At 40.3% G+C, this 27,631-nt stretch overlaps 1 protein-coding gene and 1 long non-coding RNA gene across 3 annotated transcripts in view; one reads left to right on the top strand and one right to left on the bottom strand.

Moving 5' to 3' along the window:
* Nucleotides 1–27,631, bottom strand: part of CDK15 (cyclin dependent kinase 15) — an 80,217-nt gene that overhangs the window by 25,844 nt on the left and 26,742 nt on the right. For both annotated transcript variants that reach the window (XM_081813883.1, XM_081813882.1), the window contains exons 8-10: nt 27,054–27,174; nt 15,259–15,352; nt 10,739–10,802 (exon numbers count right to left, since the gene is read on the bottom strand). In XM_081813883.1, coding sequence (XP_081670009.1) covers nt 10,739–10,802; nt 15,259–15,352; nt 27,054–27,174 — 279 coding nt within the window. The remainder of the gene's footprint in view (nt 1–10,738; nt 10,803–15,258; nt 15,353–27,053; nt 27,175–27,631) is intronic.
* Nucleotides 16,065–27,341, top strand: LOC145720489 (uncharacterized). The gene is made up of 3 exons (XR_014143421.1): nt 16,065–16,250; nt 25,724–25,833; nt 27,047–27,341. It is a non-coding gene; the product is annotated as an uncharacterized LOC145720489 (long non-coding RNA).

The raw sequence follows: 27,631 nt of genomic DNA on the forward strand, positions 1-27,631 counted from the left end.
GTAAGCTGCAAAAGGAAACTTAAAAAGCCGAACATAGTAATTTCCGAACTAAATGGAATAAAATTAAAATGAGGGCAGAAGTGTGGCTCCCATACTAAAATAACGCATTTTTTCATAAGTCTTACTTCATAAGTGAAATAAGAAAGCTCATTTACAACAGATCCAAGTCAACAGAGATTTGCTGGTTGATAAAACATCACCAGAACCATCTTGAGTCTTAGCTCAAGGTAAAACATTTTCTGGTTTCTATAGTCTTACCACCGTCACCCTAAGGTTATCTTATAATGCAGCCTACTGAACTACACCTCTGGAATTTCCCAAATACAATGCATTCTTGAGATACCATATATTTAAATAGTTGATAATGTTGTTAGCCTTATTTCACTATCTTAGGCAGTAACTTTAAAACTGCACTGCAAAAATTTGTAGCTCTTCTTCTACTCCCCCCCACTTAACCACACTCAACGCCCTCACAGCCGTGGACTTCCTCAGTCTTTGGCTCAAGGAGTCTAAGCTTGGCTCTTCTGGTGCTTTACCAGGCTGTAGATTCTTTTTGGCTGCCATCATCAGGATGCTGAAAGCCAGTGCTCTCATGAAGTACGTGCCTTGGCATTTGAACCTGGCACTCCAACTCACGTTTGTAGCTTATCACTTTTCTAACCCTGGCTCAAAACTTCCTGTGGATCCTAAGAAAATATTCCATCCTCTGAAGCCTCTTTCTAAGGTGATGGTCTCTGCAGAGGAAGGGGAGGCCAGGCCTTGCTCCTGGTGGGTGGAGAAGGTGAAGGGAACGGGCATAATCAGAAATCTCTCGCTTGTCTCCTGGGGGCAGGGGGTGGGGGGGTACCATCGTTAACAATCTGTCCACCCCCACAAAGGATGTTTGAACCACAGCTTTTTTTTTTTTAAGATTTTATGAAGTAATCTCTTCACCCAACGTGGGGCTCGAACTTACAACCCTGAGATCAAGAGTCACGCGCTCTACAAACTGAACCGGCCAGGTGCCCCGAGCTATAGCTTGATCATGCATTTGATGTGTATGGTGTTTGATGATGCATCAGGTGACAACATTTACCACTTCCCTGTGGTCTCCACAAATTTTTAAGGGCTGTCACATGTGCTCAGCACTGGGCTGACACAGACATGGTATTGCCTGTCCCCCAACGAGCTTATGGCCATATGATATTCATGGTATTATGATTACTATCATCTCCTTGTCTTCTCCAGCCCCTCTGGCTCTTCCTTCTTAGCCTCCAAAGACCCCTTTCCCTCTGCCTGACCCTTCAGGACTGGTGCCCCAGTGTTCTATCCTAGTCTTCTTTTCTTTCTTTCTTTTTAATTATTTATTTATTTGACAGAGAGAGAGTGAGCACAAGCAGGGGGAGCAGGAGAGGGAGAAGCAGGCTCCCCACTGAGCAGGGAGCCAGATGTGGGGCTCGATCCCAGAATCCTGGGATCATGACCGGAGCCGAAGGCAGATGCTTAACCGACTGAGCCACCCAGGCGCCCTGATCCTAGTCTTCTTTCTCTTCACAGTCTCCCTTGGGTAACTAAATTCACACGGGAGCTTCAAATACCTCTTTAATCAGATTACTTCCAATTTTGTATTTTTACACTGGACACTTATAATCACAGACTTGTATTTCTGATTGCTTTTTAGATATCTTCATTTGGTGGTCCCATAGATATCGTAATCTCAAAATGTTCCAATCGTATACTCATTACTTTCCCCACAAATCTGTTCCTTCCCCCTTTCTTTTCTGTGCCAGTGAATGGCCCTCCCATTCACCCACTGGAGATCCAACGGTTTCTCCCGCACAACTCGAATCCCATCAGTTACAACCTCCCCTTGACTCTACCACCTAGATGCGTTTTAGATCTGTCCCCTCCATTCCTTCTCCATTGCCACTGCTTTAGTTGAGACTTAATATTTGTCTTCTAGAATCTAAATCATGGCCACATTGCTTCTGATCTCCTTGCTGCATACCTGCTGTGCATGGGGCAGATGGACTTGGGTTCGGATACACCGCCAATTTAATTCTACATATAGTATTCCAAGCAATTTTTAAATTTAAATCCTGCCATTTCACTTCCCTGTTAAAAATTTTCCAATGCCTTCTCTTTGCTTATTGGTCAAAGTCCAAATCCTTAGGATGACTACAAAGCATTTCCCAATCTGGTCCCCATCTACCCTTCCAGGTTAATCTCCAGCAATGTACCACCACAAAGCTAACATTCTCGCTTCCTTGAGCAATTTACCTGGTTGGTATAATATCAAGTAAACCTGCTTTCTTGTTCCTTAGTGTCAAGTTCCTTTGTCTGGAATGTCTTCTGCCTCTTGCTCACCTGGAAAAAGCTCACTTAGTCATCTTTGAGACCCAGCTCTGTCTCTCTCAAACAGTCCCTAAATTCCCCAGACAAACTAAGGGGGGCTTTTTTTCTTAGTGTTCCCAGAGGCCCCCAAGGGATGCTGCTATAATAATACTTTCCACGTTGTATTATTTATATTTTTCCCCTCCAGATTGCATTCTTTGAAGGCAGGTATCGATGTCTTATTTATTTTTTAATCTCCTAGTCCCTAACACCTAGCATTCATAAATATTTGTTAAATGAATGAAAAATTGATGCTTGGATACAAAATAAAAGTGAAATAAATTTACTAAACTTTATCCTTGAAAGGTAAAAGAACCTCAAGAGAGCCTACTTGGCGTGTCTTGCCCTATGCCTTACAGAGGTGGGTGGAACAGGGCACTGGCCGTGAAGGTGGGGGAGGGGCCTACAGGTGGAGCCATTTCCATGATATTTGGAATCTTAAGGCTCCTTTTCTTGAATTGGAAAGGAATCTAGTAGGGTTTTACTTTATTTTTTAATCTAATTTTATTTTTTTTAAGGATTTTATTTTTATTTATTTGTCAGAGAGAGAGCACAAAGCAGGGGGAGCGGCAGGCAGAGAGGGAGAAGCAGGCTCCCCGCTGAGCAGGGAGCCTGATGTGGGACTTGATCCCAGGACCCTGGGATCATGACCTGAGCCGAAGGCAGACGCTTAACGACTGAGCCACCCAGGCGTCCCGGGTTTTACTTCAAAAAAGAATTTTTTTTTAACTGCTTTCACTCATTTGCAATTTTTCCTAAACCAAACTACTTTAAGATCACCTAGTCCTCCTCAATAAAAACTAATAACTGCCACCAAATAAATTAAAGATGAGAAAACTAAAAATAAATGTAGAAACTAGAAGAAACTATTAATGAAGATCAAAGTAGGCTATGTATCTAAATGAATTGCACTGACTGATTTGGGGGACGGGTTAATAAAGATGTTAATAGTAACTCCCCAGGAGCTTTCTGCAGCCTTGTAGACGTGCAACAGTAATGAGCCCAATCAGGGTTCACACATTAGCTCTGGCAAGCCAGGACTGCCAGCGTCCCAGGATGGGGACTCCCCTCATATTACATTCCAAAAACATGTCCCCAAGCTCACAGACTCTAAAACCAAGTCTAGTTAGAAGGACATAATCATTTGGAAATGAACGTGGAGAGTTCATTTTTAGCTGCTCCCCACTCTAGGGCATTGTTTCATTACCATATCATCATCATATTTGCCCTTCAGTAGCTGGAAAGTAAGGTGGATACAGCTGTGAGCATCACCTTGAAATCCAACCGGTCTAGCTATTCTGGAGCACCCCCTTCCTGGCTAGGTGACCCTAGGCCAGACATAAACCTTCTTGAGCCTCAGTGCTCTCATCTGTAAAGTAGGGATGATAACACTGTCCCTGTCCCATAGGGCTGCTGTGAATCAAAGTAAGATAATGTAGGTAAAGTGCCTAACTCAAGCTAGTGCTCAGTCAACAGTAGTTATTATTATCCAGAAATAAGATGACTAATAACTTACATGTACTTTCTTGGCCAAGTGGGCAGAACAAGGATTATTAGAGACCTAAGACGGTGTGATTAGAAGTAGAATTGCACGTTTTCTAATTCCTGGTCACTGATTTCATTTAATAGGTAGGTATTGGCTCACTACTACGTGCCAGTTAGGGGGCAGATATCAATTACTAGAAACCCTAGAAGTGGTCAAGGTTGCTCTGTAGAGATCTTTAGCTCTCTTGCTACCATACCAGGCTTGGGGTGAAATCAACAAAGATAACGCTGATGTCTTCTGTGATTTAGTAGCTTTTATTGGCCACCCATTATGTAGCATGTAGACACTAAGAGTTCTGCCAGGGAAGAGACCATGTCATAGTGGGCAGGCTTCTCACAGCATTTTAAGTGGGGCGGGGGGGGGGTGGTGGTGTACAGAATGGAGCCTTCATCAGAAGAGAGAGCCTTAACAGGTGCTCACACTGACTTGGGTAGAAATTGGACAACTGAGGGTCTGCTCTTAGGGACTGTGAATTCAGGCAAAGTTTAGGCCCAAGCAAGCTAACAGAAGTCAGTTCTAGCACAGGGAGGTGTGCCTAACAACAACGAATCAAGAATTCTAAGGGAGCTCAACATTAAATACAGGCGTAACTTCATGGGGCGCAGTCGGTTAAGCGTCCGACTGGTTTGGCTCAGGTCACGATCTCATGGGTGGTGAGATGGAGTTCCTTGCTCAGTGGGGAATCTACTTGAAGGTTCTCTCCCTCTGCCCCTCCCCCTGCTCTCTCTTTCTCTCTCAAATAAATAAATAAATCTTAAAAAAAACAAAACAAAACCAGGCATAACTTCAATTCTCACACACCTGCATTGACTCTGAACCCTGGCAAGTCACCAAACCACCGAATGAACTTCCATCCTGGGCAAAACAATGGGCACTAACTCACTGTGTGCACCTACTAGAAGTTAGGCAGCTTGGCAAATAAGGTCCAATGATTTCATTTATTTCTCAGAATCACCCTGCAAAATGAGACCGAGGGATGCAGCATGGCTAATGCAAAGAGAACCAGGTTTGGCCAGGGGTTGACTCCTCTCCCAGCTAGGAAATGCCTCTGGGTGGACCTGAGGGGAAACCTGCTTCCTCCTGCCTAACACCGAAGGCGATAGCAAGAAGCGGCAATTATGTGTGTTCCGTGCCTGGTGCATGGAAACACTTTTAAAATGACAGGATTGCTCCCATTTTGCAGATTAGGGTACTTCCTCAAGTGCCCCAGGTAGTAAAAGGTGGAGCTTCGACTTGCCATTTTGTGAGGTGCTGATGTCCATAATTAAAACCTCTCTTACCCGTAGTTTTCCCTGTTGAGCCCATCGCATTAACTCCCTCGGCTAACAGCTCATGTGACACAGTGGATGCTGATGCAGATCTTACATTTTGTTCACAGCAAACACACAAAGACATGCTCAGAACCCTTTGAACACAAAGCATGGTAGCTCTTTGCCACCCCAGTAGGGACAAGGATCATTTTAGATTGCAATCATCATCTGTCCCATAGCGGTGTCCAATGAAGTGAAGCTCTCACACTGGATTTCAGGTCAAAAGAAAACATTCTGAGTGTAAGGTGAGATTGCCAAAATGTAATGTCTGTATTCCACGCCCGTTATTTCTTGCTTCCACCTGGTGGTCAAGAGTTGAAAAAACAGGCATCCTGAAGATGACTGGGCGTCAGCAGGATCCATTTGCCTATGGTTTCTAGTACATCTGATTCTGGGTCCCCGCAGGGCTTTTAGTGCTGCTTTTCTGCCTTTTGATTTCCACTAAGTTCCTCCAGTGGAAAATCTTTCCATGTGTAGGGTTCTTTCCTGGGGCTGAAAGAACCAGGATAATCCCAGATGCTTCCCTGCAGCTGAGCTCATGTCACAAATCAGGCATGATTTTCAGCAGATATTTCTTTAAAAGTTTGAAGGCCTCTGTGGACTCTATTCCCTTCTCAATGGGAACAAGCATCAAAGAGACAGGAATAAAATGCTTTGCATGCACATCAGGAACTAATTGCCAATTTGGCAAATGCATTGACTAATGTCATGCACTGTTATTTCTAAATCCTCTCCTGTCCTTGACCCCCAGTATCTAGATGTAAACTTGGAACCATTAGTGGAGAAGGATAAAGTCTTCTGGTGCCTCAAATGGAATTGAGAGGGATTTAAACTCAGCGCTTTTGAGTGTAGTGAAATGAACCCAGCAGCACATTAATGCTACGATTTGAGCTCACACAGCATGAGCGCTTTCAAAACCCATGTTTAAGGAAGCAAACAGAGCCACGGCAGACCCTTTCATTGGAGCAAAAGGAGTTGGATGAAACAATCAATGACACATTAAAAACCACAACTGGGCTGCAATCATGTGGGCACAAAAAAAAAAGTTTTTCTTTATCACAGGATCTTTGCATCTAATGAGATGGTGACTGGACAACCTCCAGAGGAATAAGGGCTCCGTTTACATTCACTGAGAAACGTCTAAATATTTAGTTGGTGCTCCTAAAAGCCTTACATGATTCTGTTGCAAACTGGTCTCTAAGGTATGATCTTATTAGCTCTATATTCCCATTGGAAAATCTATTTAAAGGGAATTTGGAAAAGAAAAGAAGGAAGATATTACCACTGAAAGTACGAATGTTAGCTTATTTTTTTTTCTCTTTCAAAATTAACTCTTTTTTTATGTCCTCCAAATAATTACTTTAGGACCAACACCCTGCCAGTTAATACTTTCTCTTAATTGATTCTAAATGGTTCTCCACTTCTTATACATGCTTTATTCCTGTTGGTTTTAGTTGGATTTGAAGTGCTTGAGGCTCAAAAGGGGAGGGACTCCTGAGTGCATTTTTGGGGAGGAGGGAGGCAGGAGAGGAAGCTCAGAGGCCCAGGGAACTTTGTAAAATTGTCTATAGGGATCTACCCTTTAAATTCACACTACTGTCTTGTATGAGCAGATTTTAGCCAAGACCAATATCCAGTCTGCTTTAAGCTTCTGGGATCCTCTCTGCCATAAACCTAGTACATCCCAGATATGACATGAACTGGGGCTTTAACCTTTTCAGACTTTCTGATAGTAGAATCCCCTCCAGCATGTTGCTCTTTATTATTGCTTCCTATGGACTCTTATTAAGGATCACCAAAACGCACGCTGACAACCCCCTCTCCCCCAGAGGCCAGCACAGCCCCAGTTCACCGCCAGTTTGATTAATGTGTCTTGGCTAATTGTGTGAGAGATGGCAGGCCTTTAGCAAGTGTGACCAGTTTATTGTTCAGCCAATCACAGGCGCCTCAGTTAGCATGTGAAAAGGGGGTGTGTTCCCGGGGGAGGGTGAGTGTTCTGGCGGCTGAGTCAAAGGCAGAGCATTTTGGGGGGTCACAGAGCAACACCCACTTCTTTGAGGGGATGTTACTATGCTCTACTAAACCTGTAAACCTCGTACTCAAAGCACTTTTTCTCTCCTCCCTCTTTTTTCAAGATCTTTTTTTCCCATGGTGCAAGCAGGCAAGCCACTGGCTACCATGCAGATGGAGTTCACGTTCCAGGGTTTTTAATATTTCACTTTTATATTTCTGTTAGAGAATGATCCTGCTGAGAGTCTGGGAATCTGTGCTCGTCAGAACCCCCTTACTGACACTTGGATATATTGCTCTGAAAGCTATCCCAGGAGAAAAGATTAAACAAAAAAAAAGCCTACTTTTCAAAGCCTACTTCTCAATCTGCCCACATCAAAATAAGACAACTGGCCCTTTGAAGTAGAGGACACAGAGTTCTCAGCCAGCTTGCTTAAAGTGGGGGTGGGGGGTAGGAGGGAAGGAAAAAGGAAGGAAAGAAGGAAGGAAGGAAGAGAGAAAGAAAGAGAGAGAGAAGGAAAGGAAGCCCAGTGTCTAAAATTGTATACCTCTTTTCCCTTGCCCAGATTTAATCAGGCAGAAGAGTCTGAATTGATGGCTAGAAAACCTACAACCCTGCTCATCAGTGCCCCAAGAAAACAGGTAATTGGCCAGAGAAACCTGTCCAGGTGGGTCAGCGCCAGGTGTTTTTTTAAGCTTGTACAAACAGAAACTGTGTTCCCCTCCTAGACATAGTCCAGACAAGGTCTGGGAAAGGGTAGAGTAGGCATCGATGGACATCGGATGGTTTTCACAAGTTTTCAGCTCTTGGCTCCCTCAAATTAGTATATGGCTAAATTCAAAGTTTGGGAACTCTTACTACTACTGAATGAAAAGGAAAACAATGGAAGTCTCTTCCAGAATGGTGTTACTATTCTCCTCTGTGATATTTTTCTGACTCCCATCCCCTCTTCTTTTCTCTTAATCCCTGGAGTTCAAGTGTTGGGGAGCAGCAGCTCAGTGATGGGGGGTGGGTGGGGAGTGGTTCAAAGGGACTTCTCAATCGACATAAGGGGATGGTCCTAGAACACAGATGATGGCCCTTTTATTTTATTTATTTATTTTTTTAAAAGATTTTATTTATTTATTTTGACAGAGAGAGAGAGCGAGAGAGGGAACACAAGCAGGGGGAGTGGGAGAAGGAGAAGCAGGCTTCCCGTGGAGCAGGGAGCCCAATGCGGGGCTCCATCCCAGGACCATGGGATCATGACCTGAGCCGAAGGCAGACGCTTAATGACTGAGCCACCCAGGCGCCCTGATGATGGCCCTTTTAAAACACAGTCCTTATGACTGAGTTATCGGTAGTACTGACTTCATGCTGAAGATATGCTGGACTTTTAAGATTTACAGATACAGAGTTAGACATCTTCCTTGTAGCTAAGGAAGGGTTATAATTCTCTTTCTTTCATAAGCTTAGCTTGACCCACAGCTACACACTGCCCAAGCCCATGGAAGCGGGGCTCACAAATGATCATCCCCCCCCAATAAGGAGAGCTGGTGAAAGAGTGTGGATGAATGAATACAAACCCAAACTCTCAGACATTGAAGAATGTACCGGATCTGTCCGTGCAGACCCAATGCATAATATAGCACCTGGCAGATAGTAGGTGTTCAAAATTTTTTGACTTATTTGAATTAAATTAAATCCCTACTAGAAAAGCAATGCAAAATATGAATGCTATTGATGTTGGGCCTGGAGAATTCTCTTCATAAATAAAAAATTGCACATTACTTTGAAATGACAGCAAAATGAAAAATGCAACAAATTTCTCACTGTTTTATTGGGACCCAGTTTTCTTATTTAGTGCAGAATCTGGCAGGGAAGTATTTTGACCAAGTTTCTATCATTATTGTTCTCACCAAGGCATTCTCTGTTAAGGATCACTGCTTATTCGCCTGAACCAACCTGAAACCCAAACGTTTGAAGTTTGGAGGAACAGCATATGCTCACCATGGCAGATTTGTATCAACACCATCCAAATTGTTTTCTACAGCCCATCTGTGACCCTAAACTTCTGCTTGCATCCGTGGTAGGAAGCTGAGGGGTTCCATTTTCATCTGGAGAGGAAGGTGGGTAGGGAGAGGTATAGATGGGCAGGGTGGGAAAATAGAACCAGCTTCTCCTAGCAACCATGACAGCTGGAGATAAAACTATTACAGACTAGACCATGGTCTCTACAAGTGGCCTCTTCTTTTTTCTGTTTCAGACCAAAAGGAAAAGGCACTATTCCAAGCCTTATGGCCAAAGTGGCATTTTTCTCAGGTGCTACACTCGAACAAAATAGTTAGAAATGGTAAACTATTTTAAATGACACTAAGGCCATTTAGAAATGCATATGATCTTTCATAAGGCAGCTGAGATGACTTTAGCTTGCTATAGGGTTTTCATAATCCTGGTGGGTTCAAGATGCCTGATCCCTATGTATAGCTGTTTGAGCAAAAGTATTATATGCGGGAGTAAAGAAGAAGAAGAAGAAAAAAAATCCCTGGCCTCTTATCTTTTTTGTTATCCTCTTTAATTGCCTTTTAAAACTTCCTACAATTTCTTGCTCTCATGAGACCCTTCTAGGATAATCTCATACCAAATTTAGTAATGACAACAATTTGGGGAAAGTCCATATTTAGTGATGGGTCAGTATGAGAACTAGAAAATCTGACTTGAGTCATAATCACCCCAATCTTGTCCTTATCTGTACACATCTACCTCCCCTTTAATCCTGCCAGCAAGAGTCCAGCTTTGGTATGGCCATCACTTGCTTCCCCAGCCTCTGATACAGTCCTTCATCCTGTAGCTCACTGCTTATCTCTCTTCTTCTGGCTCAACATCCTTGAAGTGACTACTGGGTAATCTGATCTCTCTGACATGGCCTTGGGACTATTTCTCAAAGACTTCCCCCATGGGCAACACGTCCAACCCTTCCAAATCCATTCCCAGGAGCCAGTCTTGGAGGAACAAATGGGTGATGAGAATGACCAAGTGTTAGGTCCAGAGACAATGGATGAACTCTTCTGTAATCTAGAGACATCTTACTTGGCCTGTCCTAGACCTAATGAGCCTCTACTTCCCCTCTGTTGTATCAGCTTTCTTTTTATATTTTATGAGGTACAATAACCAGCAAATAAAGTCAATAATAGTCATGGGGGGCTCAAAAATGAGACCATCTTTTGATTCTTTTGAGCCATTTAGTATTTGGAAATGGATTTGGAATCCACAGCAATAGTCATTCCGAATTCTTATGCAGCTTGCTACTGCTGTTGTACAGAGTTGGGGAACTGATCTAACCTCAACTATTTCAGTGTCCTTCTCGTAAAAGGGTTAGCAGGAATATATGAATCTAAAAATTCATCTAGACCTATCTTCACTGTTGAGTTAACAATAAAAGAAGGGCACCGTATCTGTGTGGCAAATGCCTTCACATTGCTAATTTTCAGAGCATTCAGAAGCTCAAGTAGATATTACCTGGATTGTAGTTAGGTAGCTTGGAAATTCCAGGCCAGGTATCCTCTGTAGGGACTCCCAACACCTATACAAAGCCAAAGAAAGACAGAAAGATGAGGCGGGAGGCATGAAGGACAGATCGGGAGGAATAGGGAAGAATTCATTTTACACATCACATTATGCTAGCTGATACACACATGAAAGAAACTTTAGTGTTTCCTACGTTTGTAGCTTCATGGACAAAACTGCAGTGTATTCTTAAAGTCCTGTGATGGTTAACTTTATGTGCCAACTTGACTGGGAATAGGGATGCCCAGATAGCTAGTAAGATATTATTTTGGGGTGTGTCTATGGGGATGTTTCTGGAAGAGATTAGTATTTGAATCAGTAGACTGAGTAGAGAGATATGCCCTCTCCAGTGTGGGTGGGCATCACCCAATTGATTGAGGGCCCATATAGGACAAAAAGGTGGAAGAAGGGCAAATTCCCTGTCTCTCTTCTTGAGTTGGGACATCCATCTCCTGCCCTCAGACATTGGGCCTGCTGGTTCTCTGGCCTTCAGACTCTGGGACTTACACCATCATCCCCTCAGGTCTCAGGCCTTTGGCCTCAGACTGAATTACGCCGGTTCTCTGGCTTGCAGACAGCAGATCTCAGCTTCTATAATCACACAAGCCAATTCCCATAATAAATCTCCTCTTATGTATCTCTATATATCCTACTGGTTCTGTTTCTCAGGAGGACCCAAATACAGGTCCTGAGCCTGTGTCTTCACTAACTCACTTGTTATTCGGAGGCAGATCATATAGCCTTGCTTAAAGTCATAGTCTCATCAATAAATCTCTATGGCATGGTCACCATATAACATGGGGTTATTTTGGGAGTCGGGGATATAAAGAGGCAGGGGTGACTGTCCCTCTGCCTTACATTAGATGAAATACACACACACATACAAAAGAACGTAGCCTGAATTATGCCTCAGCATGAGCATTCAGCTGTTCCCCGATGTGCTCAAATTAAAAAGGATTCAGATTACTGACCTTTAGACAGTGGAATTTTAGCTAAAAATGATGCCAAACCTAACTCTAGTCCTTCCTACCAAATTCATCTCATCTTGTTTCCTTGGTGGCCCAGCAGCTTGGAAAATAGTATTTGGCTTTTAACTGGTGGACTGTAAAAGTAACAGCATCACTTGAAAGAAAGCTCACTTATGCTGTGGATTACCAAATGGAAGCTCCAGTTTGTAATTAATATGAAAATAAAAGTCTTTTGGAGTACAAAGTCCAAACACTTCCGATCTGGAATGGTGCATTTACTTCGAGTTCTTTTGTAGACATCATTTTACCATTCTTTTACTATAACCCTAAAAGCCCAATGTCAGTTATATCTGGGAGCTAGAATAACATGGTTTCTGTGAAATACTAGCGAAATATTAGTAGCTTTCACTACACCACTATACAATATAACTCTTCTTAGAAGCGTATCTCAACATAACTCTTTTTAGAAGCGTCTCTCATAGAATCTAATAACTGCAAAATGCTGGATATAGATGGCAGCCCAATTGTTATGGCAGGAAGTCAACTGCCCAACAGTTACTAATAATAATCAATGCAGAATCCAGAATCTTAATGTCTACCAGCTTGCTGACTAGGACGCTGACTGAGAGGTACATTTTGTGGCGCCCGCTAAGATCGTCCTCAAACAAAAGACACTGAAGTGCTATTTTCTCTCATACAATAAAAAAATCATGCCACCCAGGAAAATCTTTCTTTGATCCATTCCCTAAACAAACTGAAGAGCTACTGAGAGGATTATAGGCTTTTCCTGTCAACCACCCTGAGCCTGAGGGAACACTAAGAATCCTGGAATCCATTTTGAAAAACCAACTGGACTAATTCTTCTTTTGTGGGAGAGGGCCAGAGGATGGGAAGCTGATTCTTCTTTTTCAACTTACTATCTTCTCTATTTGTACAGATGTGCCCGTAAACAAGGGATTCACATGCACCCAAATGTCTTCTGGCGGCTGGCAAAGCACAATGAAAAGGTAGCAAAGGTAATAAAGAAAAAGCAACAAAGGAAATAAATAGCAACCACATCCATATTTTCTCTAAGGTGATAGTTACTAGAATTATTGGTTACTTTGTATTATGTTTAATTAAAGCCAACAAAATGGATACCAAACATTTTTTAGTATTATACTGAAATCTTTAAGCTTGAGATAAATTTTAACATTTAAATAAAAATCCAATATCCTTTATTTGGCAATTTGATGCTCAGTTTCTATTTGAAAGTTATTGAATTCGTTTTCACTTGAGAAAATTGCCAAATCTCCACTTCACTGTCTGGGACACTGAAAACCAAAAATTGTTGATCTACTCTCTCCCTGAAGGCTTTTAAAAGGCAGAGAGTGAGTGCTATGTTTGAAATCAGTGGGCTGCACAGGGCTGTTTTCTGCCTTTGTTGGAAAGGAAACCAAAGGCATTTTGATTAATGGATTTAAAGTCTGTGTAGTTTATTTTATTCTGGTTTTAGAACTACATCTGGGATTATTTGCTAAAAACACTTATTACAAGAATTAGATTTCTAAAAAATTGATCAAAAAGACGTGACAGTTATTCAGATGAAAACACAGATACACACACACACACACACACAGAGGCATTTTAGAAAGATGGTAAAATAACGATTCAGGATTTCTCATTATGTCTTCATTCCTAAGAGTGAGATCTCAGGATAAATGTAAATAACAGTTGTGGTTAAACGTTAGGAGAGTAGAATGGACCCATTGCTTTCAAAGAGGCAATTCCTACATCAAATATCATAGAACCCAAAATAGCTTTCCTATTTTCATCTGTGTAGACCACGTTTAATGAAACACTAATTCAGGATTGGTCTGTAATGCTGAAGTTTCTACCCTGCTTGAACTGTAATAGTATAAAAGATAACACACCGCTGAATGCAGTGACGTGCTCTCACTTTGTCCTCAGAGTTTGGAACTGTGGTTGTGTTAACAAAACTGTGTCTCTGCCTCAAAATTGTAAAGCAGTTCCAGAGAAGACGAATTTCCTCACCTACGCAGAAAACCCCCACTCTGGCCATATCTCCCAAGAAACCCCTTATCAGAGGCTCTTAGCAAGAATGCTCCAGAAGCAAGCAAGCAAACTTGAAAGGGAGCAGGATCCAGGATAACAACAGTGTAGTTTAAAGCACTTTGGCACACACTACGACATGGATGAAACTTTAAAGTATAAGCGAAATAAGCCAGACACAGAGGAGAAATACACTAGAATTCCACTGATATGTGATACCTGGGATAGGCAAATTCATAGAGTCAGAGTTGATGAGAGCTTATCAGGGGCTGGAAGGAAGGAAGATGGGGAGTTCATGTTTCGTGGGTACAGAACTTCTGCTTCAGGTGATGAAAACGTTTTGGAACTGGATGCTGGTGATGGCTGCACAACGAGGTGAATGTACTTAATAATGGTTAGACAGTAAATTTTATGTATATTTTACCACAATGAAAAAAAAACACCAGAAAAAGGAAAATCTACACATGACTGTAGTACATGGAACGTAAGCTACAAGAGATGAAAGAAAGAAGTACATCATGGTACAAAAGAGGTAGGGATAGGGATGCCTGGGTGGCTCGGTCGGTTAAGCATCTGCCTTCGGCTCAGGGTCCTGGGATCGAGCCCCGCATCGGGCTCCCTGCTCGGCGGGAAGCCTGCTTCTCCCTCTCCCACTCCCCCTGCCTGTGTTCCCTCTCTCGCTGTGTCTCTCTCTGTCAAATAAATAAAATAAAATCTTTAAAAAAAAAAAAGATTTTATTTACTTGAGGGGCGCCTAGGTGGCTCAGCCTAAGCGTCTGCCTTCGGCTCAGGTCATGATCCCAGGGTCCTGGGATCGAGCCCCGCATCGGGCTCCCTGCTCCGCGGGAAGCCTGCTTCTCCTTCTCCCACTCTCCCTGCTTGTGCTTGCTCTCTCTCTCTCTCTGACAAATAAATAAATAAAATCTTCAAATGAGGTAGGGATAGTGAGTCAAGAAAGGGAACCACACAGAAAAGCACCTTCACACCCTAGGGATGTGGTTTTGGAAGAGCGTGATAAATAGTATGCTTCTCTCACACTGACACCGTAAGCCTTTGTTTTATCAGAGTTCTGTGGAAATTTAGTGTCTCATCTTCAGTTGACAAGGACCCCGGGCCAAATATATGATAGAGTTAGAGCTGAGGGTGGTGAGGCAGAGACGTGCTTACGCAGAACCGGCAGAAATTGCCCTGGGAGGTTGAGAAAATCGTGACAGGGAGCAGGTGGATTCAGGGGCTGCTACAGGACAACAGGCGGTTTCCTGACCCCGCCTTCATTCCCAGGGTGTTTATACCTGTGGCAAATAAGATTTTAATTTGCTTTTAATTTCCACAGCCTTAATACACAGCATAACATCTCAAAGCACATGGACTACTTCATAGTCTCTAAAGCCAATTTGGTTCAAAGTTTGAAAAGTAGGTATTTCTTCTTCCTCAGAGGAATTCTTCTCTTACCTCCCAGATCTTCTCCAGCTGTTCAAGGATGTTGGAAACCCCAGGAAACAAAGGTTGACCCTGGAACATTTCAATAAAGATGCAGCCTGCGCCCCTAGCAAAGGAAACAAGAGTCGGCCCAACACGTTCAAGGAAACAATACATGCGAAAGTGAACCGCTAGTATTTCTCCTTCCAGTAAATATTTGGGGGGGTTAAACAGGGGCCACATGCTATTAAAAGTCTTGGGAAAGAAAAAAAGAAAAAGAAAAGAACAGTCTGCAGCTTTTAGTTAAAATGATATGCAGCCAGCGTTTAGGAACACAGTAAAGATAGCAAACATTTCAGCTCATTCAAGTTCATTATCCATTTTATGAGAAGAGGCAAAAGTACTGAACCTCCAAATTGAATGCTCTCTTTCACGGAATCTAAGATGCTATCATTCATTGTAAGAGGCACCCTTAGTGTAAATAACATATTAAGAAGAAAAACTCCTGCAAGTTAAACCATGACACAATCAGAATGCTCCTTTTACAGCTATTGAAAGGGCTATTATAAATTTAATTGGACAGATTATTTTATCACATATCATACTTGTACTTGCAACAAATGGAACATTAAGTGAAATAAATTGGTTTGGGTACTCCTAAAACTTTTTTACATTAGCATTTGACTCAGACTCTTTGATGTCTGTTTTTATCCATGGGATCATCCTCTATATCAGGAGTTTGATGATGCAGCATTTCTTAAAATAATCCATAAGAAAACTAAGAGTCATCGGTCCTGGGTTCCTAAGCTGACCTTGCAATTACGTAGAGTTAACCTACTTTTGACTCCTGCTTAAAGAATGTTACTAAACTTGTCTGATTCACTCCCTCTCCACAACCGTTTGGTTCCTAGTTAAAAAAGAAGGAAGAAAAAAGAGCTCTCCTGTCTGCAAGACTTTCTTCCAAGTCACTGACGACCATTCTGCAATCTTTGATGCTGGCATTTGATGTTCACACATGTGCAAAGGTACCTACAGTCCCAGCTGCAGCCTGGCTGATGGCCCTGGTAAAACGCTACTGATTAAAAGGTGCATCCTATTTAGCAGAGAGTGGGCATCTCAAAATGGGTGAAATATAAAATTTATTTCCTCTGTGGTCGAACTGGAGCGTAATTCCTGAGGGACAGTAAGGGTTAAGATTTATTTTGCTAATAATACACATTTTTATTCATATAAGTCTTTTGAGAGATAAAAGTGGTCCAGGTGACAGATTACAGTGATTATCCTCATGGTCCTATCCTTTCACTCCAAATTCTTTGCACTTAAAACACATAATTTTGCAAACTCCCTTAATCATCCTGACATTTTCTTGTGTGGCATGATAAAGAAAGATAGTTAAGTAAAATACTTTATTATAGATGACCATATTATTAAAAATTTATTACCAAGTTCATTTTAAATATGGTCTTTAATATTATTCATATGTATTTATTACATATGATAACTTTTCATTTTTTCCATTGGATTGCAGACACACGCTATTTAATTTCACTTTAAATTGCTTGTGGAGGAGAAAGCAGATTTCTTGGTAAACAAGTTTAAGAATGTGTCTGGTTTGAGGATAGAATTTATATTAAAAAGAAAATTGAGGGGTGCCTGGTGGCTCAGTCAGTTAAGCGTCTGACTTCGGCTCAGGTCATGATCTCAGGGTCCTGGGATTGGCTCAGCATTGGGCTGCCTGCTCAGAGGGGAGTATGCTTCTCCCTCTCCCTCTGCCCCGCCCCCCCAACTCATGGGTGCTCTCTCTCCCTCTTAAATAAATAAATAAAATCTTAAAAAAAAGAAAAAATGAAAATCGAAACATCATTGTATCTTATCATGTCAAAAAAGATAAAAACTGTTTTCATGACTATTTGGTTTGCATTTAAAATAACCAACTGGCTTATTTTCAGAATTATGCACATATGTAAATAAAAGATATCAAATCATTGGCAATTTTTAAAAAGCCAATTTGGATACAGTGGCCACCATATTTACTTTTTAATTATTTTTCATGTATTAGAGACATCTTGATATTTGATATAAGAATTTTGATCAGACAAATATAACTTAAGAATCTGGCGAACAGTATCTTGAGGTGAATTTTTAGAATTATTGCCATTGTAAAGCTCCTCACTAGCTTGTATTTTAAAATCCATTTTTTTTGTTATTTCTTGTCTTTAAAGCACCAGATATAAAAGGTAGGAGTTAAACAATATACGGAGGAGAATAAAAGTAATAGAAAACTGTCAAATGGTCAAAAACCATCCTGATTGCGAGCAATGGTCAATTATGAGATAAGCCAACTAGGAAATCGAGTTGGTGAATGCCATCAAATGGTCTCCACCCACTGCTTTCTCTGTATGTGCTTGAAAGGTCTCAAACCACTTCATTTTGAAATGAAAAAATGTGTGTGTGTGTAAAACATATGTAATTGTATATTAACTGCTCTGAAATAGAAATGGAAATGTGTTGGTTTTTGAAGACTTGAGCCAACCTTCCATCCAGTACCCTAACACCTACCAGAAACGCCAGGGGTCACAAGCCACCAGAAGGCCTGATGGTATATTTTATTTTATTTTATTTATTTATTTTTTTGTTTCTGATGGTATATTTTAAACAAGGTTGAAAACCAAGGTCATTACCAGGTTTAAACCTGCAGTCCACTTTTTTCTTCTCTTCAAAAGGTTTTCATTGCTTGGGAAAAACTTGTTGTTTTTTCATAGTAGTAGCTGTAGGAAACCAAGAAGGAAGTCCTTTTGTGAGCAACTTCTTAGTGTCCTTTGTCTTCTACTCCGCTAGGACAGTGTACAGAATTATGTAAAATATTGGAGACGTTCAGGCCATTATGCAAGTAGTACAAGGTGTTTGTGTTACAGAATAATATGTTAACATTTGGTTGAAATTCTCCATTTGCATTCGTATGGTTGGTGTGTTAGCGGCATTCTCGAGTCTTTCTTTTTAAGTTTCACCTAGGGGTAGATTAAAACCTTTCTCACCTAACAAATATAGAGTCTAAGTTTACTTGTTTATATTTTTAATATTTATATACATATATATATATAGTGTGTGTGTGTGTGTGTGTGTCTGTGTGTGCACACACACGTGGGTGCCCATGTGCTTACTTGGACACTTGCAAGACAAACAAAATTCCTAAATCAATTATATTTCAGTACCTGGAACATCCGTAAGTACCATAAATATCAATGCATTGGTAAGAAAATAAATCCGTGCACTTTAAGTTTGAAAAACAAAAGATGCTTTCTAGACGTAAGCATTGTTCTTTAAAAACTATACAACTCATCTTCTGATTTTTTTCATTTGTTCTTCAGAGCTACTGTATTTTTTAATTTGCTTTGTAAACAAGTTGAGTGGCTATTGTCTATTTTGTCCACCCCCAGCCTAGCCTTAAGCAAACATTTAAAATATTCTGAACATTTAGGTCCAGATAGGAAACCAGCTCCTATTTCTTTTTACTCCTCTGCTTTGTTCTTAAATCTTCATCCTCTGGCTCTTCTTACCTCCTCTTCTTCCCCTTCCTATCTTTAAGCTGCTCAGAGGATTTCTGCTCTGTGGAGATACCCTTGGGGCAGACCATGTAGATGAAGGGGAACTTCCTTTGCAGGGTAAAAAGCCCCCATGGCGTCAACCAGTGAATCCTTCCAGAAAGGAGAGATGCACTGGGTCATTTTATTGTTCCAACTGTGGCTCTTCAGTCAAGTTAGAGGAAACAGCTTATGTTTTTTGCTTTTTCTGGCTTTCTTTCTAATTTTTCCTCTATTCTGAGCATGAACAAATTCTTCCCTAAGAGAGTAAAAGATTCTTCAAATTCCTTAGGCAATCTCTGGGGAAATCAACCATCTCAGGAGTTTTAGGTTTTTCAGAGGTGTAAAGAGCATACAAAAATGTTGTTGGGAGAAATGGATCAGTATTTCATTTTTCACTGTTGAAATTAATTCAGTACAACATAATGTATGACAGTGACATGACATTTCCATTTGCTTTTCCCTGGGCCACTCTTTATATTTGGAAGTTTGCAGCAGGAAAAATCTGCAATCTCTCAGGCAGGAACAACTTTTCATAGTCCTAAAACCAGCAGCTGCCTGAAGTCAGTTTTGAATAGTACACATTGTGTGCCAAAATAAGTCCTTTTTTAAAACCCAGTTTACCCCAACACGGATGAACCTTGAAAACATTATGCTAAGTGAAATATACCAGACACAGAAGAAAAATATTGTATGACTGCACTTAAATGAAGTACCTAGAAGGGTTATATTCATGGAGACAGCAGGTAGAATAGGGGTTGGGGGAAGGGAGTAATAGGGAGTCTTTGTTTAATGGGTACAGGGTTTTAGTTTGGGATGACGAAAAGTTTTGGAGATGGATAATGGCGATGGTTATACTACAATGTCAATGTACTTAATGCCACTGGATTGTACATTTTAAAATGCTTAAAATTGGGGTGCATGGGTGGCTCAGTTAGTTAAGTATCTGACTCTTGATTTTGGCTCATGATTTCAGGGTTGTGGGATTGAGCCCTGTGTCAGGCTCTGCGCTCAGTGGGGAGTCTGCTTGAGGACTGTCTCCCTCTCCCTCTTCCCTCACTCATACTCTCCCTCTAAAATAAATAAATAAATCTTAAAAAAATAAAATGGTAAATTTTATGTGTATTCTAACACAATACAAAAAAGGTAAAAAACAAAAACAAAATGGTGTAATTATCCTAAAACATTGAGTTTTCTCACTGAAGTTGCTAATAGAATCTTTTAAGGTTTGAAAAGGTGGCAGAAAGAAAGAAGAAACGATGATGGGAGATGAGAGAGCATTGGTATTAAGTGCTGGGAATAACCAGTATGTCCTACTTGTATGTTTTCCGTAGTCTAACTGTTTGCTCTGGGCCCCCACTGACACTGCTGTCACCTGGGCTCACTGTGAATGAGAGGCTCCGGCACTCTGGTATCATTAGTTTCTTTAAGACGAAGGCTCTAATGCTCCCCCATGGTCATCTGCCTCTTAAAATGCACTCAATTTGGGGCACCTTGGTGGCTCAGTCGGTTAAGCATCCGACTCTGGATTTTGGCTCAGGTCATGATCCCAGGGTTGTGAGATCGAGCCCAGCATGGAGTCTGCTTAAGATTTTCTCTCTCTCCCTCTCCCCTTGCATCCCCCACCAAATAAATAAATAAATAAATAAATAAATAAATAAATAAAAAATGCACTCAGCTTGTGCCCTATGGGGTTTTGTGGCCTAGCACAATAGGATTTCCCCCCTTTCCTTCCTTTGTCAATTGGCAATCTTCTCCCTACTCACTTCCCCTTTTACCACTCTGAAAAGAAAAAAACATGGGGGAAGAGGAATCGTGATGTAAATACCTGATACCTGACAATTATGTAGAGAGTAAAAAAATAACAGTAAATTCAATGAAAGATGCCTATTGCTCTATTTTTATATTACTTTTTAAGTTTTACTGAGAACACAATAATAAGAATGGAATGAATAAGCAATGACAATAACTTTAACTTAAAATTGAATTTCTATTTTGTGTTATCATTATTCATGGTTAAATTCATGAAACACCAATGAAATCATATACATTTGTGTTATATCTTGTATATGTGAGGGATACGTAGCTTAAGACAGACTTAAAGGACTGGTAGGTGAACTGAAGAAATAATGCAGAAGGCAGCACAGAAAGTTAAGGAGACAGGAAATATGAAAGAGAGCATAAGAACTGTGGATAATAGAAAAACATGGTCTGATAATCTTTCATTGGAGCTCCAGAAAGAGATGGGAATAGAGGCAACATTCAAGAAGGAAATGACCAACTAAAGACATGATTTGTAACTGGAAGAAGCACGATATATACCAAGCAGGGTAAGTGAAAGGAAACGCACACCAGACACCTTAAAGTGAAAACTCTATAATAATAAAGGCAAAAAAAAAAAAAATCTTTAAAACATCTAGCTAAAATGAGAGATCACCTGTAAAAGTAAGACAATAAGGCTCAAAGCAAACTTCTCAACAATTAGGCTAAAAGCAAACTTCACAACAGCAACAACGGAACACAAAGCAGGGGGATGATATCTTCAAAGTTCTGAGAAAAAATAAGCATCAATCTTGAATTACATCCCCAGCAAGTTTACCTTTCAACAATGAGAGTTTAAGACACAAAAGCAGAGTTTGCCACTGATAGGCCTACACTAAAGAATATTCTAAAAGATTTACTTCAAAAGAAAGGAAAATTATTCCAAAAGTAAGATTTAAAGTGCACAGTTTTAAACAGTTTTAAAGAGTTTTAAATTTATTTGCACTTAATGAAAGTAGCTTTAAGTATATAAAGCAAAAATTAATGGAATTAAGAGAAATCAACAATGTAGTGAACAATTTCAGCACAACTTTGATAAGTTAAACAGACAAAAATGATATAAAGAAGATTTGGATAACACAATTAACCTTGAATTTTTGAATATATGTAAAAACCTGTACCCAACAATTCAGGAATCTGTATTCTTCTCAAACGCATGTGAAATATTTGCAAATACCGATCACATACTAGGTCAATGCTTCTTATGCTATCTTTGGTAGAACACCAGCTTTTTCTCAACTTTGGTGGTGACTTTTAATATTTAAATAATTTCAAACTTAAAGAAAAGTTGCAAGAATAGTAGAAAGAACTCTCTTCAAGCAGATTCACCAATTGCCAACGTTTTGCCTCTTTCATTTTTTCCTCTTTTTTTCTGAAGCAGTAGAGAAAGTAAGTTGCAGATCTTTAATTCTTCACCTCTACATACTCTCTCTTACATAACAACAGTGCCATTATCAATATCAGGAAATTTAACATTGATTCAATACTACTCTCTGATCTACAGTCCATATTTAAGTTTTACCTTTTGTCCCAGTACTGTTCTTTAGTTCCATTTCCTCCAGAATCCAATCTAGGACCATGCATTGCATTTGTTGGCTTATCTCTTTAGTTTCTTTATTCTGGAACAATTCCTCAGTCTTTCTTTGCCTTTTAAAACCTTGACCCAGTAGGGGATCAAAATATGCCACCCCAAAATATGCCACTCTGGTATAAAGATTATTCTGAGCTGAAGGCAACTGAGAAAAAGCAAACATATGATGAGCTTTCTGCCTCCCCCATCTCCCTGAAAGTAGGGCATAAATTCCCCTTGTGAGGATGTCCATCCCACAATTTACTGCCCCTAAAGAGTCCAGAAGCCCCTTTCTTTTGTCTTATCACTTCCCTACAAATTTATCATCCTTTGTCAGAATGGTATAAAAGCCTCCAAGCCTAGCTGCTTCTTTGGGGGTTTTCTCTTCTTTCTATAAAGCCCCTCCCCCCATGTCACATAAAACTTTTAACATCAAATAAAATTTACATGCTTTTCTCCCATTAATCTGTTGTCAGTTTGCAGGTTCATCCACAGACTCTAAGAGGACAGAGGGAAATTTTCCCTCTCCTACAACCCTTTACAAGAGGACAGGCCAGTTATGTTGCAGAATGTCCCTCTAACAGAGTTAATTTATCTGATGTTTGGGATTTTTTTGGGCAGGAAAACCACATAAGTCATATTGTACCCTTCTCAGTGCTTCATATTAGGAGGCACCGTGTGTCAGTCAGTCCCATTATTGATAATATTGACTCTAATCACTTGGTGAAGGTGGTGTCTGCCAAGTTTCTCTAACTATAAACTACTATTTTTTTCTTTGTAACTGATAAGTAATTTGTGGAGAGATACTTTGAGACGATGTAAATTTTTTATTCCTCATCAAACTTTCTGCTCTAGTTTAACATTGTTAATTCTTGTTTGAGCCAATCACTGCTACACTGCAAAACAGTGGTTTTCTAAGTCCATCATTTCTTCTCCAGTTATTAGCTGGTGTGCTACTGTAAGGAGGTGCTTCCTTTCTTATCCAGCTAGCCAGCTAACCTTAGTATGGACTTGCGCATTCTTATTTTATTCAGTGGGCTATAATCCATTACCCACATAATTTGCTTTGATTTAAGTCAAATTGTACTCAAATTGTACATCTGTGACCAGTGGACATTTCTTCAAGTTGCTTCCCCTGTCTTTTTGATATAATCCCATCATTTTTTGACTACTTTGTAAAAAAATGTTCTGGCCCGCCAAGATGTTCCTGGCTCATCTTATACTTTCCCTGCCCCAGCCTTAGAATTGGCCATTTCTCCAAAATGTCTGAGTTCTTTTTAGTGGGGAATGATATCAGGAAATCAAGATCTGAGTGGCAGACCAACACTTATATAAAATACAAAAATTAATTTCTTGAAAAATAATGCACATAACAGAACCAAATGCAAATCTTCCCTTGAAATCATTCAAGACCTCAAAAAAATCCCACAAATTAAATTCCAAGGCAAATTAGCATATCGCAGTCAAAAACAACTAAACACACATGGAAAAAAAAGATACCGTATGCAAGAACGAAAAGAAACAATAAACAGCAGAAATAGACTTACAAGGACCTTTGCTCTAGATATGTAAGAGCTTAGAGAGAAAATGATAAAACTACTAAAAGATGTTAAAGACAAACCAAACAGATGAAGAGATATACTGTGTTTAAAAAATTGGAAAACAATATTATAAAGGTGTTAATTATCCTCAGAGAGTTCTATAATTTCAGTGCAATTTCTAATGAAAATGCCACTAGGATTTTTTCATGAAACTTGAAACACTGAATCTAAAACGTATATGAAAAATCATGGGACACCAGCTAGCTCAGTCAGTAGAGCATGCAACTCTTTATCTCAGGGTTGTGAGTTCGAGTCCCACAACAGGTGTAGAGATTCACAAAAATAAAATCTTTATAAATAAATAAATAAAATGTATATGAAAAATCAAAGGGGAAAAATAGCTAAGACCCTCCTGAGGAAGGAGATGAAATAGGTGGGGACACTTGTCCTACCAGATATCAAATATTATTATAAAGCTATAGCAATTAAACCGTGGGACATTGGTGCAGGGACAGAGAAACTGGCCCCTAGTGGAACAGAATAGAGTAGAGAGTCCAGACACAGACCTCTGCATTTATGGAAACTTGATTTATAAGAGATTTGGTATAGCAGATCACCGAAGAAATTGGGGTGAGACAATTGGTTGGCACAGACAAAAATCAATTTCCAGTATATTAAAAATTTAAAATGAAAGGACAAACTTTACAACTTTTAAAAGGATGTATTGGAAAATATCATTCTGACCTCAAGGAGGGAAGAATTTTTTAAACAAGAAACAAAAGGGCTAACCATAAAAGAAAAGACTTGATAAGGTCAACAATATTAAAATTAAGAACTTCTGTTCGAAAAGACAACATAAGGATATGAAAGCATAAGCCATGAACTGAGGAGGCTTCTTGCAACACACAAAACTGATAAAAGGTTCCTATTTAGAAGAACACATATAAATCAATAAAGAAAGAAAGAAAGGGAGGGAGGGACGGAGGGAGACAGAGACAGAGAGACCAAAAGAAAATAAGCAAAAGACACAAGTAGGTATTCACAGAAGAGAAGCACAAATGGCAAATAATCCATGAAAAGGTGTCCAACCTCATTACTAATTAGGAAAACGCAGATTTAGATCACAACATGATACCATTCTACCCACTTGATTATAAAGTTGGTGCAGCTGAGGTTAAGGGGCTGGTGTATAAATTGTTACAACTACTTTGGAAAGCAACTCGGCGCTATCTCAGGCAGTTGAACATTCATATACCCTGTGACACTGCAAATCCACTAAGTAAATACTATAGAGAAATCCTTAAATATGAGTACCAAGTATATTCATTACAACGAAAGCAAACAAAACAAAAAACCAAACTAACTAATTGAAACGTCCATCAACAGGGAATAAAGCACAGCTACATACGTCAACATGAATGATCTTAGAAACATCTGGAGTAGAAAACGGCGAGACCCAGAAGGCTAAAAACAATATAATACCATTTTTACAGACTCAAAAGCAGGTAAAACAAAACACTATCTTTAGAACACATAAAAATGTAAAAATATGATTTTTAGAAGGGGTAAGGGAATGAAGATAAGAAAAAAATTCAGGTTTGAAGCCAGCCTGGTAGAGGGGCAGGTTGTTGGGAGAGGGGCACATGGAAATATGACAGCGTGTTCTGGTTGTGACACTGGGTAGTGGGTTCATGAAGTTCACTTATCGTGCTTCTTAAACTACATCAGGTTTCTCAATCTTGATACTGGTGACATCTGGGGCTAGATAAATCTTCATTTTGGGGGGCTGTCCTGTGCCTCATAGGAGCATCCCAGGCCTCTACCCAGTAGATGCCAGGAGCACACCCTATCCAGCTGTGACAATAAAATATGTCTCCAGACATTGCCAAGTGTCCCTGGGGAGTAAAATTTGCCCTGGTTGAGAATCACTGATGTATATATATGGTATATATTTTTTCATGTGCGTGTTTTGTTTTGTTTCCAAGTAGGCTCCACACCCAGCGTGAAGCCCAGTGCGGGGCTGGAACTCACAACGGTGAGATCAAGACCTGAGCTGAGACCAAGAGTCGGACACCTAGCCAACTGAGCCACCCAGGTGCCCCTATATGCTCTATCTTTGGAATGTTTTAAATGTTCCATAATAAAACAAAGTTTAAAAGTGATGAGCCGAAGTTTCACTCTGTGAAGCACGACTAGGAAGTAATCATTAAGCGCTGAGAAAGCCAGAGCCCGTCGCAAGCCTTTGAAGTGACAGCACAGAGCCCTGAGAGCTGACAGTTGTGGGAGGATTTTGACTAGCTGGTGATATTTCTAGAAATGGTACTGGGTATTGGGGAATCAATGACTCCAGATACACTGGAGGGATATTTCTGCAACCCTTCTCAATTCTTTGGGAAATCCAAAAGCTTAGTTTAGCCTTTTAGACTACTATTTAATTTTTTAAAAATCTATTATTGATATATTTTTTAAAACAAGGCCTTTTGTTTATATAAGACCTTCTAAGGAATTGAAGGATGTCCACATATTTTGTTACCTTTGAGGGGGTGGCTATGATTGCAAAGTCACCACACATTTCACTGTGGCCCCCGGATAACTGGGATATTTCCAGAAATAAGATCTGATAACATAACATTGCTGCTCAGGATGATGAGTTATCCCACACTCACTGTAGCATCCCATTAATCCAAGAGCCTCTCCAGTGATGTGGTTTTACTTGGAAACACCTATCTGATTCTTATACTATAGCCCCTCTCATGGAGAGAGTTTATTACCCTCATTTAAAAAATGGAGAAATACAGACACAAAGAGGATAATGCTTTTCAAGATAACAAAATCCAGAGTAACTAATTAGAAATAGAACTGGTGTGAAAATCAGGTTTATTGAATCATGGTCTGTGTGCCTTTTTCTCTAAGCTCAGAATGGTGCTTGGGCATGTGCAAGCATTAGTGTGTAGACGTGTGTCTGTGTGTGTATCTCTGGTCAGGGAGTATGTGTGTGTGTTTCTCTGAGGACAAGGGGGAAAGACGAAGGACTGAAGAGAAGAGCTAGGAAGAGAGAGGCATGGTAGAAAGAACATCGGATTCAGAATATGCCTTGGGCCAGATCTCTCTGAGTCCCAGTTTCTTTAACCATAAAAACTCAAAAATGATTGCAAAAGTCAAATGAGATATGTATTTAAAAGCACTTTATGTTTCTGTCTATAAATGTGATTGTCATTATTAACATTATTATTTAAAATGCAATACAGATGATGAAGGAATCCTCCTAGGTAAAATGACTCACATTTTCTTCATTCTCTTGGCACTAGCTCTTACCATATGTCCAGTTCAGAGGAATACTCAGTGGCTCCCAGCAAGGCATCAGGAGGCCGATACCAGAGGGTCACAACTTCTGAAGAGTATGTCTGGCTGGGAATGGACTTTGCCCGAGCGAGACCTGACCAAAGAAGAAAAGCACAGAACTCACTGTCCTAGGTCTTCCAGGAGAGCCAGGAAGCGAGGCATGCAACTAAGGAGTTAATAACTGGCAGAATAAACAACATTTAAAAAATAATACACAAACTTTGGGTGCTTTTAATAGAGTCACTCAACTCTCTTGACCCTCATGGACCTCCTTATCAAGTGAATTTTTCAAATTTTGGCCTACTTTGCGGCTGGATGTGGCCTTCCTGGAAGCTAAGTATAGTGAGGTGACCAACTTCTTCCCTGCTTATATGCTATAAACAGAACTGAAGTGTGAGCTTCCAGATCATGCCTTTTTGGAGGGATTAAGCATTCTTTGCTTTTCCTCTTCCTCCAAGCTATAATCAGAAGGAGGTGGCAGCCATCTTTAAATATGTAGTTGGGGCAATACCCTAAAGATGGTGGGGCCTCAAGACAGAAGGGACATGGGT

This window comes from Leptonychotes weddellii, chromosome 3 (genome assembly GCF_054177405.1).
Source record: "Leptonychotes weddellii isolate Sample4059 chromosome 3, ASM5417740v2, whole genome shotgun sequence".
Classification (NCBI taxonomy): Eukaryota; Metazoa; Chordata; class Mammalia; order Carnivora; family Phocidae; genus Leptonychotes; species Leptonychotes weddellii.